We start from the raw sequence: 17,123 nt of genomic DNA, 5'->3' as shown, positions 1-17,123 counted from the left end.
CTCATGCTGCCATGACAGGGAACTTGTCTGACCAGCATCCGAGAGGCCCAGATCATTAAACTGGCATTGGGACATAAAAACGGTACCAGAAGGTTCAGTTTCTTCCCAGCTGAGTTTTCACATCTTGGATGCATGGCCAGAAGAGGAGGCCATACAGCTGCAGCATTATCGTTAAGTTTCGCCACTCTCAAAAGTATTTAATTTGAGAAGCAGTTTTCAGAAATCCTAGTAAACATAAACATAGTAACTTGGACACCAAAGGTAGTAGCTTTTTGCACCAGCTCTCTAAAGTAATTTTAGAAGTAGACCAGGGTGTAGACATCTAAACTAATAATTAAAATTCAGATGACATGTACGTTTGAGCATGTTCCACTTCTATTTAGATTTTCCATCTGTACAACAAGAAATATATCTATGGTTCGCTCCTCAGAAAAATCCACGAGACACTAAAGACTTCTGCATACAGTGCAAGAATTATTCCACATTAAAAAAATGAAGATGAAATGCAGTCAACATGTCTTATTCAGTTGCTAATATTTATTCTATACTGTATATACTGCAAGGTAGGTAGGGACCTATGAGGAATGTAGAAAGGAAGCACAGTCATGTAATCAAAGACAACATAATGCACGTTCATATAAAGCATACATACGAAACTTTGAACCGATACCCTTCATGCTGGAAATGCCTAACCTTTGCATGTGTATTTGACTGTTTAACTATAGTTAGTCTCAAAGCCTACTGATTGCTGTAGCTGAGTCTTCCTAATGATTTTCATTATATGATACCATTCAGCTCATTTTATTAGGTTTTAACATCTCAGCCTGAAGTTTTCTATGATAAAAACCAATGGGCATCTAGGATCAGAAGGGAAAATTAAAAAACCAAGCAAATAAGTGTTTCTCTCAACATTTTAAGAAGTCTGCTATTCTGAAATCTACATTTTTTCAGCATCCTGCTGTTAAGTCAGGGGTTGCATACTGCATTGCATGGGGTACATGAAAGAAATGGCATTTTCAGTTTTAAGTCTCAGAATAAAGACTCCCTTAAAAAAATAATCATATTGTAAGCAAATGAATTATCACCATCACTTCAATACATACCCAATGACTGAACCAGGTACAATGTGACAAAAATAACACTAAAAAAACCCAAAAATAAAGATTATTGGTCTTGAAGGAATTGATATATTCAGAGTATGCAAAACAACACTTTTGTGTATAAGTCGTCCTCAGTGCTGACCATTTGACTCCAGCTGCAGTTGGTAGAAGACAAAACTGCTCAGTACTTTTGAAGCATTTCTGATGACATGTACCATATTCAAGCTGAAAAATGAGACATTCAAAGATGAATTTCATGAAAATAATTTTCTGCCATGCCTCTGGGTCTCAGCTCCCCTCTTCCAACTCAAGCAGTAAGTTCCAGACTGATGGCACTGCAGAGTTAGGTTCACATCTGGGATTCTTGCCGCCACAGCAAGACTTGCTATGCCTTCAATATAAATATGCATTTTACACACTTGCACGTTACACTGACTTACAACTTCAGATCTTTACATACTACAGCAGAATCAGTAACACAACTGCTCCTATACTTAAAGTTATTTCTCCTCCTTCACAGTTTATGCTTGCAATCTATTTTGGAAGTTCTTTTTAAAGAAAATGCATGTTTCCTCCACAGGAAGGGTCCCTGTGTGGAGAGTTAGTTAAAATGCCAGAAGACCTGGCTCCAGCTAGAGCATTTTATCAGAACACCCACAGAGGAAGCGCTATCCTTTGAAATGTTAAATACATTGTCAACTATGGATGGGGGTCAAGAAAGCTTTTCAAGCCATCTGATGCTCTGAAAGAAATGCATACACCTGATAATAAAAAAAAAAAAAAAAAAGAAAAAAAAAAGACTGTCTGTGGTGACAGGATGATGGACTCAGTCAAGTATTTCATAAATTTAGATAATTGCTAGTGTGCATTTAGGATGAGTTAAAGAATGAGAATACCCCATTGTATCCACAGAGACTTAATTCTTCACTGAAACACCTATTAACAAAGAGGAGCTTTATGAAGGTAAAAACTCTACCTTAATGTTAGTAAATGGCTAGAACAAGAGTAGATTTCTAACATGTAACATACGCAAAATTCCAACAATAAGCAGTTTTTAGAACAGATGTTATTTTTCCTAACTACTACCAAAAAAAGCCACCAAAAAGCTGACATGAAATAAAACTGTTAATTTACTAAGTGCTTGGATTTAAGAGCTTTACATTTTGAGCTGGACTCTTTTATGGTAAGGATGATTTCAAAACCTGAATGATCAGTAACTTCCCAGCCATAAACAAAGACGGCAAAAAGTAACCGGAGTCAGCTGATTTGAAAGACAGCGTTCATAAAAGGTCCAAGCAACTGCCTGCAAGATCTAACATAGCACAGAAGACACTTTTGGACTACAGCCAGTAACAAAGAAGGAAACAAAAAACAACATCATGAGATTATTTTTTTCTCCTGCTCTGGTCTGTAGTAGCAGTAAATATCCAATTGGCTTAATATTTCACCTTGACAAAGCATTTTCAGCTTGTTGAAAGTATGAATTTAAATAAGCAGCTTGTCTCTTTTTTAAGAAAAGGAGAGGGAAGTGGACAGTTTGAACCACCCTAAAAACAGACTACACTTTAGCGATGCAATGGACCAAGCAAAACACTGCTGTTTCCAAAACAGCTCCTCAAGTTAATAAAATTATTTGTTTTGCTAGAAATCATACTAGCACCATGCTCTTCTAGACCATGCTAGACCAAGACGTGGATAACCTACCTCATTATTTAATGAAAACATTTACCCAGAAATGTCAGGTTATGTTTTTTACTTAAAAGAGTAACAGCAAATAACGCTGTGTGTGTCAACACAAGTAATTCTTTAAACAGAGATTCTTGCCCTCTTTCTTCACAAGGTGATCTAAACAGTTCTTTTCTCAATATTTACAGGAGAACTCAATCCAGGAAGGATCCAAGCATGCATGTCCTGCAAATCACCACAGATAATGGTGTAAAGAATGTCAATCACATTTACTGTTACTCTACAGAATAACCTCAGGGCCTCAGAAAATAAAGCTTTTCAGGTATGAGATCCTGTTATTTAGGTTACACACAGTCTGAGAAAAATCACATTCCATCGAGCACAGGACTGGTATCTACCACCTAAGGTCCATGAATCAGTAATAAGTTATTTGCTTAATTGAACATAAATATTTGAGGGATATTGATGACAAACACCATTGATTAAGTTAAAGGCTTATGTCAATATAAGACATTTGATATTATAAATAAGCAGCACATGTATGCCTGATGTTATTCTGCAAATGATCAATACAACACATTTTAAGTGGATCAGGAATCAGCTAAGAGATGGATTTCAAGAAATAAGCGTGAATCATCAACTAGTTGCAGTGTTGCTAGTAAGGTCCTCATGGGACCAGTAAATTTTTAGTCACTGATTAAAGATACCACTGTGAATAATGCTAGCTTAACAAAAGACTGAAATGTGGACAAGCAGTAATGTTGGAGAAGAGCAACTCTCCAATAAGCATAGTACAATCAAATAACACTCTTCAACGGGCCACTGCAAGGTCGTATCTCTAGAAGCAGAAGCAGAGTACAAAGATTTTTATAGGCAAGTTTCAGAAAGACTTGGATATATAGTAGTTCTGAATTGCCTGATGAACCAAGTAAAAAAGGAAAAACAATGCTTCCTCCAGAAAATAAATACAAACGAAAACACCATTAGAAGCAGGCATTGCCCACTTCTGAGATGTTGAAAAAAAACAGTTCAGACAAGAGCAATAGGTGAAGAGAACAGTTAGCTTTTAAGGAATATTTTCCAGCCTGTTTTCTTTCAAGGAATGGAATAACTACACGAGTTACAGCTACAAACAAGCTGGAGAAAGCAAGCGTAGTGTGAATTCCAGCCAAGTAGAAGCTGAAGTTGGTGGGTGGGTCAGAGCGTGTCCTATTCAGAACTAAGGTCCCAAATACCACTGCTTGAACACTATATGAAGATTACATTAGTAATATTCATGTTAAAATTCAAGCAACTTAATAATTTTGAGCACAGAGACTAACTAGGAAGTAAAATGATTTCTTGGTTATATAGATAGTTGCATGGAAAAATCTTACTGGTTACTTCTGGACTTTCAGTCTACTTATTCATAAATGCCTTAAATCTGCTCCACTGTCTGGTTTCTTACCTCACACTGATGAAGCAGGTACCAATACTAAAGTCTTACCAGTCTAACTTCAGAGAGAACTGCATTAGGGGATAAAGGATTGAACTCAAAAGATGCTGTGTATTTATTTATTTGGTACTCAGTAGTATCTTCAAATTGTTTTTTCTGACATAGGATTAAGAGAGATTAATTCAGCATTTCTTTGCACATCATGTAAACAGCCAGTTCAAGTAAGCTTCTAATTACTCTTTTACCAAGGGTATCAGGATACAGAATGCACGGGGGGGGGGGGGGGGGGGGGGGAGGGGGGGAACCCAACAAAAAACAAACTGTCAGAAATTCTTACTTTGAAATAAGTTTATTTGACCTCTAAAGAAACACAAAGTGAGGTATTACAGGGAGGCTTTGGGTTCACTTTAAACAGGAAGTCAAAGGGGGGGAGAGGGGTGGGGGAAATCAAACCAGAAGAAGAGAACTTTTACATTTCAGTGGCAGTCAACATAGTAGGATGTACTGATGTTATGCTGCTTAGGCTTGAGAAGGTTATGTATTTGTTTTGCCCTGCACCCAATCTACTTGTACTAGAATACCAGGTACTGAAGAACCTTGGCAGGCTGTGCCATTGCTCGCACAAGCAATGCACAAAACCCCCAAGAAACTGTGGCATTAAGGTGAATAGTCTTCCCAAAGAGCAGAACCAGGTATTAACACATACCTGTTTCTTAAGCATTGTATAGGGAGGCAGACAGAGTGTGAAACATCTGCTTGTTCTCGTTCAGAGCATCCGAGTCTCTATTTCCTTCTGAAACTGCTGGAGCAGAAGCACTAGCAATGGTACTGGGCATAGCACGAAGCAGCATGAAAGACAGTCCTGTCCCACCCGTGCCCACCCCAAACCCTTCTGTAACACAGTCCTCTGAATGGCTGTTTAACCTTTCACTGCACTGCTTTAACTTTACCTGACATGTTAGAAAGTATTATTCAGTCTCCAGCAGATAGATCACTTATCTGTGAATCCCTTTTAACTAGACAAGGAGTATTGCCAAATGGTCTCTGGAGTAGATTACTTTTCAGGTGATCCATTCTACATTAAATTATGAGCAACTTCAAGTATCAAGAAACTATTCTCTCCTTTTCAGCTTTTCCATGAAACAGTTTTCCTTCCAACTCTGGTAGTTCAAAGACATAGCTGACATATACCTGAAGCCAGAATCCACTGACAGAGAAGAGTTCTGCATATCACAAGCCAAACACCACTGTAGGCATTTTTGTTCTTTTTTTCCCCCTATGCTGAGTCAACATCCTCAGCTTTATATATAGTTAAGAGGTAGAAGGCCCTAGGAGTGAATATGTTGCCTCCTTAAATATTATTGTAGTTTTCCCATTTAAAAACAAAACAAAAAAACCAACAAAACCCAACACCATACCAACTGTACGATTTCAATAATTATCAGGTTGGAAAGACACTATTGAACAAACAAGCTCACGAATCCCGATGTCACATCAAGCAGAATAAGAAAACCTGAGGGAGGAGAAATGGAATTGCTGGAAGCTCATGGAAGCATCAGAGGGATTGCTACAGCTTCTGATCGGAAACCAACACATCAGGAAGCACTAAATCAAGCGCAACTCTACTGCTTCTGTATCAGTCTTCCATTAAGAGAAATTAAATGCTTTAGAGCACTGAAGAATCACAGAAAGTGTAAGGCTGTTCAAAATGTTCTTAAAAGTAAGAAGAAAATTGTATTTACTAAAAGGAACAATGCATGCCAGGTATTTAGATGCTGTTTGTTATCCAGTCTTTCTCCAACTGCCAAAAGGTTGTGTTCCCCTCCCAGTGCTATTTCATCTACAGGCACAACCCAAATCAATATGAACTTGAAATTCAATTCTGTTCAACAAACCAAAGCCGCAGAAAGTCACATGAAAGAAGGGTGGTTTGTTGGTTGGTTGTTTTTTGTGCTCCGCCTCCCCCACCAAATACTGTGAGAAAATACTATAAAGAATTTCAGATTTCTGTTTTTCTTTCAAAATGTTAAATCAAAGTAACATCAACTACTCCATCTGAACCAGAATTATCGTCCTGTAGATCCCATCTGTTTTCCTTCACGGAAATATTTTCAAGGGATAAACGCAAAACAGTTTGAACTGCTACTGTTCTGCATTAAGCCATGCTCACAAGTCAGTAGACCCAATGAATAGAAGGATCTGAAAGTCACCTTAAGTTATAGCCAATCCTTAATGCAGTTTTCCTGCTTGTTTATGCATGACTAGGTTGCAGAGCTTGACATATAACCACAGTATACTTGTAGTGTACTACAAGGTTCTTAAGCACAGCTGTAGCAGAAAAAGTTAACTTGTACACATGGAGGATTTTTTTCTTTGTTCAGTTTTTAGTATTAGATGATTAAATGATTGGGAGAAAACAGACACATTCTGAGACATGAATACCTTTCACAGCATCTTGCCATTTAGAAAAGAAAAAAGACTTTTTTTTTTTTTTCATTTAAAACCCCCAAAACCTCTTTAACTATACCTTTACAGATTATGAACTGGTTACTTCTGCATATGTCCTTTATACAAATTATTATATTCTTCTGGATCTTAGGTTTTTAGTTTGTGTAAGAACATAAAAAAAAGAAGTATGTCTTTGCAAAGGCTGGCACATGTTAGAAGCACTTAGTATCTTGTTCATCTCTCTCATAGAGAGTGAATTAGACAAGTGCAGCAAGCTCAGAACAAGCAGAAGATAACACCATAAGTCTATTTTGTAATTCAAACATCTAGTGAGTCAAAGGATGAAAATAAAAACAAACTTGTTATGAAATCCATTAGACTTGCCCTGTTCTTACAAAGCTTTAACCCTATGAGATACACCAGCATATAATCCAACCACATAATCCTTAAGGCTCGTTTAACTCACCTAGACTCCTCATGGCTATCTACCGTGTTTTACAAGAACTTCACTGGTGGCATGTGTGCATGGACAGACGTGTGTCTATCTCTATCTGAAAAAGTGTAATCTGGAATAGAAAACTACTCTTCAGTCAACATGAAATTAATTCAAGCATGTGAAATATGAAAAAGTCCTCTCACTGAAGAAAAAAGCAACTTGCTTCTGTTGTAGCTTAGTCCTCCACATGAGGCTTTCGAGAAAATAAAGATGATTATTAGGAAGGCACTGCCTAACACCATGCAGTGCATTCTGCGTTTGCTTCAAGATCCAGAATGACTAATTCTCCATAATTAAGAGAATTGTACCATAACAGAGTTGGTAATGTCTCCAGCAATGTTTGTGACAGTTTTCAATAAAAGATTAAATTGCTTAAGATAAATCTCACTTGCACAGAAGAATAAGGACCCATGATCATCCACATTTTGGGCAGTTTAGCATAGCCTTCATTCTTCATGATGGAAACATAAAACTCTTTCTATCCATTTTGATCCACATATGACAAGTTAAATACAGTGGATATTACATGTATCAAAAAGTATCTATTTTCAAATAATAAAACAGAGGGATTGGGAGTGGGGAAACAATACCCACAGAGACTGAGGACTCAATTTATTGTCAGGATTTTATTAGAGATGTTTTCAGTCTGCTATTTATCTCCCATGCATGCACTAACCCAAATCACACAAGGGATATTCTCCTTTTCTGCAGCTTCTGAAGAACAACTAGATAATTTGCTGGAATTAAGTGCTGAGAAGAGCTTCCTTTTTGCCCTTTATAGGAATGAAGTCTTCTTAAAAGAAACTGTCAAAATTGTATTGCCCATCATAGAGAAAGTGAAAGACTTTTCAATTCTTTTTGTTTAAATACTTGGGGGGGTGGGGGGGTGTTTATACTTTTGAACAGCTTTATAAGCTCCAAAATGCATGTTGTTTGCACATGATGTTATCTTTAACTTTATTTTAGCTAAGAATTCACAGTATAGAATTTAAAATACAACCTTGATCTGACTTACTACAGTAATGGTATTTTGGGAAAGAATAATTTATTATTCTTGAAACCTAACATTACTTTAAATCTAAGTGGAATTTATAATTCTTCAAACTTAAGTTTAAAACCAAACAAAAGTAAGATACCAGATTTTGAGGAAGAAATTCAAGTTTGACTTCAAAGAGATCTTATCAGTTAAGATCTTCCACTACAGGTGCCTGATGTTATGCCTTATGTTACAGTCATTAATTGGCAGGTTTTCTTCTTGGATTTTTTGATCCTTTGCATGTGAAAGCAGACAAAGAAAAATTAAATATTTTCTTAAATACTTTTTATCTATTCTAGTCCCAAACAGTATGTCCTTCCTTCTTCATACAGCTTATCCAGTGAGGCTTTAAGTCCTTAAACTTTTATTCAATATTCATGTGCAGACAAATCATGAGACACAGGAGTTTCACATATAGTTATACAGTGCTGCAGGGATAACATGAAACATTGCTAGTCAGTATACTTAATGCTCATTCACTCTTGGAAAAGGCATAAATATGATGTGCATAGGCCAGGTAGCAAGCTGCATTTCTTCCAGACCCTGCACTCCTGGGTATTTAAAAAGCAAAAAACCAAACCACCCAGCCTTATTGATTTATGATATTATCAGTCAAAAGAAAACATACAAAATTTTTAAAAAATAAACTAGTTCTGTCAGACAGTTTTAAGTAATGGCACAGTAGGACAAGCTTCTGCCCATAAAGTGAAAGATGTGTTGATGACTGCAGCACAACAAATAGCTCACAGGGTTGAGCAACCACACAAGGCTGTAAATCTTAAACCATAATTGGACGATTTTAACTATCTACAAAAGGCTGCTTTTATTAAGAACATAGTAAGTAATAACTACTGACATACATTTTCCATCTCTAAAAATAGATCTGCATCTTCAGTGAAAGACAGCTTTAGATTTCTTTTGGACCATGGCACCAGTCAACAGGCTGAATAACATCTGCTCTGTGCTTCATTTTACTAATTTGTTCAACCCATCAAGCATCTACTCTACAAAGAGCTTCTTACTGGACATTACAAAAGATACAAACCACACAGAATTTAAGAAAACGCCGAAAGGTATGGTCAAGACTTCCCCAATGTAAAAATGGTAACTCAGAAATTTCTATCCTTTCTATTGGAGGGTAAGGAACAGCTCTGTTATCTTACTTGCACCACTTTGTTTCTCTACTATTGTTCAGAAGTCCATGGAGAAGAATCATTTCCATATCATTCAGTGAAAGCAGACTGTTCCTAGAATAGGGTATCAAATAGGTTAAATTTAGTAAGCAGAGGGAAGGCCAGGTTTCCCCCACAGCTCAACGAGGCTGTTGGATTAAAAAGTAGAAAGATTTTTTAAAAAATTAATTCAACTTTCTAAGCTCAAATGGTACCTGACTTGAAAAGTAAGTTGAAGGAAGCCATGACTCTAGGGAAAAAAACCACTCCTAAAAGCAGTAAATATTTCCCCAAACTTGTATAGTTTCACTGTGTAAAAGATGCTAAAATGGAAAAAAAAACCCCCACACAATGTAAGTATCATTTATACAGTGTTCTTGGTTCTTAGAGAGTGAAAAAAATCTCATAAGATTCAGTTAAGGAATGCCAAAGGAAGGAATACTTCCCTGGCAAGGAAGGAAATATGGGGTGCGGGATTGGGCAGTGGAAAGGGATGAACACGGCAACAAAGCATCAAACTGTATTTCTTCTAAACTGGGGGCGCAGCGGGGGAAGGTATGGGGAAAGAGAAAACAAGTGTACAAATCCCAAAGTTTTATATACTCTTTAAAATTTCTGCAGTCAAGAAGTTACAATGGTAATGGGAGCTTAAAAAGACAAAGAAGATATTAGCATAGCTTGCTTAATTAAGACACTATGCTACGATAAGCATTTGTGGAATACACACCAATATGCAAAACTTGCCTAATAACTGAAAGTTCATATTGCCTAAGTAACAGCTGCAGAAGCCACCCTTGCTCAGCAGTTAGAGCCTCCCAGCACTGTGTGCTGGTTTTGGCTGGGATAATTTTCTTCCCAGTAGCTAGAATGGGGCTATGTTTTGGATTTGTGCTGGAAACAGCGTTGATAACACAGGGATGTGTTAGTTACTGCTGAGCAGTGCTTGCACAGAGCCAAGGGCTGTTCTGCTTCTAACCCACCCTACCCATGAGGAGGCTGGGGGGGCACAAGGAGTTGGGAGGGGACAAACAGGACAGCTGACCCCGACTGACCCAAGGGATATTCCAGACCATACGATGTCATGCTCAGCGTATAAAGCTGGGGGAAGAAGAAGGAAGGGGGGGGGGGACATTCAGAGTGATGGCATTTGTCTTCCCAAGTCCCCGTTAGGCGTGATGGAGCCCTGCTTTCCTGGAGATGGCTGAACACCTGCCTGCCCATGGGAAATGGAGAATAGATTCCTTGCTTTGCTTTGCTTGTGCACATGGCTTTTGCTTTACCAATTAAACTGTCTTTACGTCAGCCCACAAGTTTTCTCACTTTTACTCTTCCAATTCTCTCCCCCATCCCACTGTGAGGAAGGTGAGTGAGAGGCTGTGTGGTGCTTAGTTGCTGGCTGGGGTTAAACCATGACACATTACTACACATAACATAGAATAGAACAAAAAAGGTGTATTTTTTTTCCTTAAAAGTGATTAAAAAATAAGCAAAAATTAATCAACGAACTGAAATCAGTTAGAACAGCTAAACATGGGCCAAATGCAATTAGTCAGTAATCTACAGAATAAAGAAAAGCTAAGTGTTGTAAATCAGGGATCACTTTCAGTACACTTAAAAAATGCCCAGAGAACTAATTCCAACATGTCCTGATGACTTCTGCCTACTGGTTTCCTCATCTGCAAGGCATGTATATACACTTCAATGCGATGGCATAAGTTACAACGAAACCAGAAGAGCATTTGGAAAGATATGCGAATGATCCAAAGGATTAGGGATTATAAAACCCATTTACTTTATTACATTGGTCGGTATTTGCAGCCCATTATCTCAAAGTCCTAAAAATATCTGTTCCTATCAATTTTATATCCATTATCTACATGCTCGTACTACCTGGCTATAGGGATCCTAAATCTACCAACACAAACCAACAAGTTTTCTTGTAAAGACGAGATAGGCATATACAGGATGCAACAAGAAGATGCAACACCCTGGAACGCAAGCAGCGGTGCCCAGCTCAGTTACGGACCAGGGAGGGCATCATCTCTGGTGGTAAGAGGAAAAACACCCAAAGCACACAGCCTTATGCAGGCACAGGCAAAGTATCAGAACATCAAGCTAAACTAAATTCAGGTATTGATCAATAAGCATGAGTTGGCACTATATAAAAGTTAGTTACTTTTAAAATAAGATTTATTAAGTTTAATTTTAATACTTAAAATTGGTTTGGGGATTATAAACTTAAGGGTCTGCTGATGCAGCATACATAAATAACAGACTGCAATTTTAGTCTGAAAGCCACTGTCAGAGCAGAAATCCTTTTTGCAACACAGTGTAATTCTGACAACAGTCAACAGGCGCATAGTTAAGAAAATAAAAAAACTGTAGTAAAGCATTATGTTTGTTATACACCTCTGAGCTTTCAGGGATCTACAGCTTAGGAACTCCCCAAGGTTGACAAGGCATTTTTGTGTTTGATTTCCATTAATTCAGTGGAACTGTGTTTCTTTATATGTTTTATACACTTTTGTGTATAAACATCATCAAATATGTCTAAATTTCACTACCAAGTCAATACTTAAATATCATGTAAGCAGCTACAGGATCTTTTAAAGGAAGAAAACTACTGTCTCCATTTTCCCTCCCTCAATCCCTATATCATTACTTTCAGTTTCTGTTGAACAGAAAAACTTTTACTCCCAGCACTTTCAGTTTCAGTTTAGCAGGGAAGTGCAAAAGAATGAGTTCTGCTTAAGAAAGTCATCCAAAGTTAAGACAGCAACCAGCAGTCAGGGGAAATGGAAAGAACAGGAGCCAGAGGAGACTAGAAGACAACAGCTAACTAGGAAAAAAAAATTTAAAAATTCTATTTATGGCTTACTTCAACGTTACATGAGCCTCAATTATACCACAATGGTTAGCACTTTGTTTAGAGCCAATCCCCCTTCACCCCACTTACTCCCAAAATAGTTTAAAATACAAGACTGGAAATGAGAATTTAAATTGCTTCTACAAAGTGATTTGTAATGCTTGTACAGCTTCTAGGAAATCAGCAACTAAACAATCTTGTAGAAGAGAGTATCTGCAGTTCTCTGGAAAAAAAAAAGACCAAACAGAAAACAAGACAGAAACCAAAGCTACAAGACTCTGACCAAACCCTGTAAATCTGTGCAATAAATATGGATGCTTAAAAAAAATTGTCATCTCAAGGTTAGCAAAAGCATCCTAAGAATTCTGCACAGATTAACATTTTCACTTATAAAAATAAAAGGAAATAAAACTCCGCCAATAATACAGTGCACATTAATCAATTCAAGGTTTCCAGTCCTTTCTCTTCTTTTAAAGTGGACATTAAACAAGAAACAGCCAATTGCGGTAGAAACCAAATTTCCATTTTGTGTGGGTTCATCTTCTTGCAGAAGAAAAACAACCAACTCAAACCGTGTTTGCTGTCACTCCAGTGCACCAGGAAAGCCCCCGCATCACAGTTACAGCCACCTGATACAGATACACCTATTTGTGGGAGGCACACACAGAGCTGTTCTCAAGGACTTACCACACCCCCCCCCCTTTTCACAACTACTGGTTATGACAAAACATGTTAAGTGTTTCTAAATGTAGGTTAGAGGGGAGCATCAAAACATCATGTGCAGCATGAGACATTAATTGGGGGGAAGCTGTGACAGGTAAGAACATGTTCTTAAAGAGCTATTTATGAACGTATGCTAAAAAAGCCTTTGAGACTTCATAATATTTTGGTAACTTATATGCATAGCTCATCACAAAGCTTATTGTTTTCATTTGACATAATAAAAGGAGAATTAGTGTGCTTTTAGGGAAAGGTCATTTTCAAGCATTTATAGAAGCTTCTCTTCTAATATACTACTTATTTAGAGACTCTAGAGATTATTAATGTTCTTATACTAGTGCACTTATCTGTATATCCTTTTCATATCTAGTTGTAGCTCCTTAAAATATACAGTGTTTTCCTCCAAAATTTCAATAATATCCTCTAAGCTTGCCCCAGTTCACGTACAAGACATACAGGGACAAACCAAATCAAAGCTATTATTTACAAACTTGTATTTAAAAAAACCAGAAAGAAACAAAGCCCACACTAATGCTGTTGCTCAACTTTGTTTATTCTGTGACAGTGCTCTGCTGTCACTGCATTCACCATTTCTCCGCTGCTATGGATTTCCTCCATGTTGATCTACAAAAATATTCCTCCTCTCTCCAGCAAAGGTACGCTTTTTAGGTTCACTCTCCCAGGAAGACCTTAGGGACAGGGATCAAGTTATTTACCACAAGAAGCGCTGTAAAATATCAAGCCGATAATATTCTTTGATCTAAAAGACCTCTGCATGCATCCCAAGTCTTTTCCTCTGTGCAAGACTGAAAACGATTACCTTGTGCAATGCAATTTTGCTTTACTCTTTCTCTGACAAATAAACCCTTCCCCATTCTAAATATTTTCCTCTTAACTAGAGCAGAATTTCTACTTCTTTGCAAACAGCAACACAAAGTACCTGCAGCTCTCCCTACACCCAAATCAAACATTTATGTCGGGCCCTGATCAGCCAGGGCTGAAACAATAATCCAGCATTTCCTCCCTGCGATACAGAGAGCAACAGAGTATTTTCTGACTATGACACAGATTTAATACAAAATTCAACACAGAGAGTCTTGGGAGTGTTGAGTGTCTTTCAGGGTGCCAAGGGTCAAAGCTGGTTTATTTTTCAAATTGCATTGTTTCTGAGCAGGTGCTTACTGCTCTGGTTTACTATGACAACCGCCCATGTTATAGACTACATGCAGTACCTATTTGTTAGGATCCTTTTGTTCAAGCAATTACATTCCTCTCTAGAGGAAGGTCACCAACCAGTATCTTTGCCTTCTGGTAGCCATATTGGTCACAACATACCTTCAGATGTTACAGGAAGAAAAACCTTTTTAAAATACACTTTTTTAATGGAATATTTAAAATTTTAGAGTTAAATACTGGTATCAGAGGAAACATTTTACAAAGAGTATTATTAATTCCATGGAGTAGGAATTACATCTTCTTTCTCTTTCCTTCTACTGGCTGTACTGGTATCCTACAGGCTGGTATTTTATGGGAAATAATAAAGCCCATGATTTGTTTTTTAGAATTGGAGCACTACAGTTCTCACAAACATTGTTTATACCTTTTGTACACTGCTGTATTTCATATTTTGCCCTCCCCTCACCCACCAACAGGAATGAAGGAATCCAGTAACATGGAAACACAGCTTTATAAAGACAGACGTAAGGCTACCCAAAATCTGGAAGACACACAGATAAGCACCAGAACTCCGTACCACGCAACTTTATGAAAACACGCAAAGCAAGCTAATGCAAAAGCAAATCGGTATTGCCACGCTAACAGAAAACAGAGATTTATGACCACAGCTAAGAGGCCAAACAAGCCCTCTGCCCAGACCATAAAAAAAAAAGCCCTGCAGTATGACTGTTCTGTTTCCTGCAGGAAATGAGATGCTTGTATTAGATACCCCTGTGGTTTTCATACTGTAAATGTATCAGCTGGTACAAATCCTCTGGAGAGGACTATTAACTAATGCTTAGAAAGAGCAGTGGCAATAGCAGACCACAGGTAGCACCTCAGAGCAGAGGGGACAAAAGCTGACAAGTCATCCCTAAAAAAATTTGAGGGCCAACAGCTGAAGAACACATCTTCTAGTAGAGGCGATGTCTGCAAGGACTATACGTACATACCTACGGCCGCTCATTTCCCCTTACACCGCTCGCTGCTTCTTTAAATAAGGACCCTATTGCTCATCAGCACTCCTCTCCTGTAGGAGCTACAAGCCCCCACTACCACTCCTCGGCAGACCATCCCTGGTTACACAAGGTGGAGGAGGACCATCCCCAGGCTCTACACATCTCATGCATGGCCATTTTTCCTCCTTGCTACCGTGGGGTTCTTTTTTTTTTGTTGTTGGTTTTTTTTTTAATGCTTCCGAGTTGCTCGGGCGCTAAGACAACCAACTTCTGGCCGAGGCGGCCCCCCCGCCCGGGGCAGGGCTCCCCTTCCCCGGAAGACCCCGGGGCTGCCCCACCGCATCGCTCCCGCCCGGCGGCCTGGGTGGAGCCGCTCGCCCTCGCAGGACAAGCACCCCTCGTGTTATCCATTGCAAAGCCACTGCCAGGGCCAGAAGGGGGGAGGAGGGCCGAGGGGAGGAGGAAGGGGGACGGGGGGGGGAGGTGTAAACCTGGCTGGGGGGAGAGCCCGGGGATGGAGGCGGGGGGGGGGGGCGGCAGCGGGGAGACAAAGGAGCGATGGAGGGCGCCCACGGAAAACGGGGGAAGCCGGGGAGGGGGCGCTGCCGGGGAGCCCCGCGGGGCACCTGCCCGCCCCGGCACACGCCCCGCACAGGCACACGCACACTGCTCCACGCACACACACACACACGCGCGCGTACCCAGCAGCAGCAGGCGGTGCGTCTGCTTGTACTCCCGCTTCTGCTCCTTGAGCGCCCGGTCGATGCTCTTGCTGACTTTCCTCGCCTCCTTCTCCGCCTCCCTCTCCTCCAGGCGCAGCTTCTCCCAGGGTCTCTGCAGCGCCGGCGGCTGGTGCAGCGCCTGCTGCCGCGCCGCCGCCTTCCCCCCGCCGCCGGGGCCGCCGGGGCCGCCGGCCTTGGGCAGAGGCGGCCGCTCGGGGGCCGCCCCGTTACCGCCGCCGTTCTGCAGCAGCAGCGGCGGCCCGTCCGCCTCCCCGCCGGGCTTACCGCCGGGCCGAAGCGGGGCGCCGAGGGGCTGCGGCTGCGGGGCGGCGTGAGGCTCCGCCGGCGCTTCGGGCTCCGAGGCGGCGCCGGCGCTGGAGATGGAGCCGCCGGCGTCGCCGAAGAGCCGCGGGCGCAGGCTGTAGCAGAGCCCCATGGCTCGGTGCCCCCGCCGGGGACGGGCTCTGGCGCGGCGGGGTTGGCCTCAACGCTTTCCGCCGGCCCTACGCGCCGGGGAGGGGGCGCCGCGGAGCCCCTCACGGCCCCGCTGGGCCATCTTGCATTTTCCTCCCCGGGCGGCGGCAACGGCTCCTCAGCGCCGATCACCTGACACCCAGCCGCCACCGCCGGGTCCACCTTACCGTAAATACCCCAGCGCCAGCCCACCGCGCAGCGCTGGCCGCCGACGGGGGAAGGGCGGGGGCACGCCGCCCGCGCCGCCACACAGGCGCACACACGTTCGCAGCCCACCGCTCCCCTCCTTCCCCCCCCCCGCCCTCAACCGGCGCCGCCGTCCCCTCACGCCACCCCGCCCCATGGCCGTCTTCCCCCGCTGAGGGGGCGAGGGGCTCCCAGCCTGGAGCCCCCTCAGCGCGGACTCTCGCCCCCTCGCTGCTTACTGCACCCGCCCTCCCTGCTTCCTCCCTCAGGGAAGGGCCACCGGGCCCAGGCCTAAGCCCCTGAGGGGCAACCTCAGTCCCCGGCACCCTCGGGGAGGAGCCGAGGCCCCTCGCAGAGAGGGACCCCTGAGGGTGACAGCGGCCCGGGGAGAGGCCGAGGCAGCCCCCAGCCAGCCTTCACAGCTACAACGCGGTTTTTCAGCCCCTGTACACACAGGCGGCTTCTCGCCTACGCGCTGACTAACGGTGCCGTGGGAGGAAGGCTTTGGGTGCGACGGTAGGAGAAAAATAATAGGCGACGTTCGGGTTCGCTCGCTCAGTCGGCGTTGGCGATAGTAGTACTCCAGCAGCGTGCCGCTGTGGGCCGTG

General features: G+C 41.6%; 1 protein-coding gene across 2 annotated transcripts in view; it reads right to left on the bottom strand.

Moving 5' to 3' along the window:
* The window catches only part of GNAL (G protein subunit alpha L), a 193,658-nt gene extending 177,170 nt beyond the window's left edge, over nt 1–16,488 (bottom strand). Inside the window, exon 1 of one of the 2 annotated variants that reach the window (XM_049830328.1) lies at nt 15,835–16,488. In XM_049830328.1, coding sequence (XP_049686285.1) covers nt 15,835–16,291 — 457 coding nt within the window. In that variant the 5' untranslated portion in view covers nt 16,292–16,488. The remainder of the gene's footprint in view (nt 1–15,834) is intronic. The other variant, XM_049830327.1, reaches the window with a different exon arrangement.
* Nucleotides 16,489–17,123: the final 635 nt, after the last annotated feature.

This window comes from Accipiter gentilis, chromosome 27 (assembly GCF_929443795.1).
Source record: "Accipiter gentilis chromosome 27, bAccGen1.1, whole genome shotgun sequence".
In the NCBI taxonomy this organism is placed as follows: domain Eukaryota; kingdom Metazoa; phylum Chordata; class Aves; order Accipitriformes; family Accipitridae; genus Astur; species Astur gentilis.
This window is presented reverse-complemented; position numbering and strand designations above follow the sequence as displayed.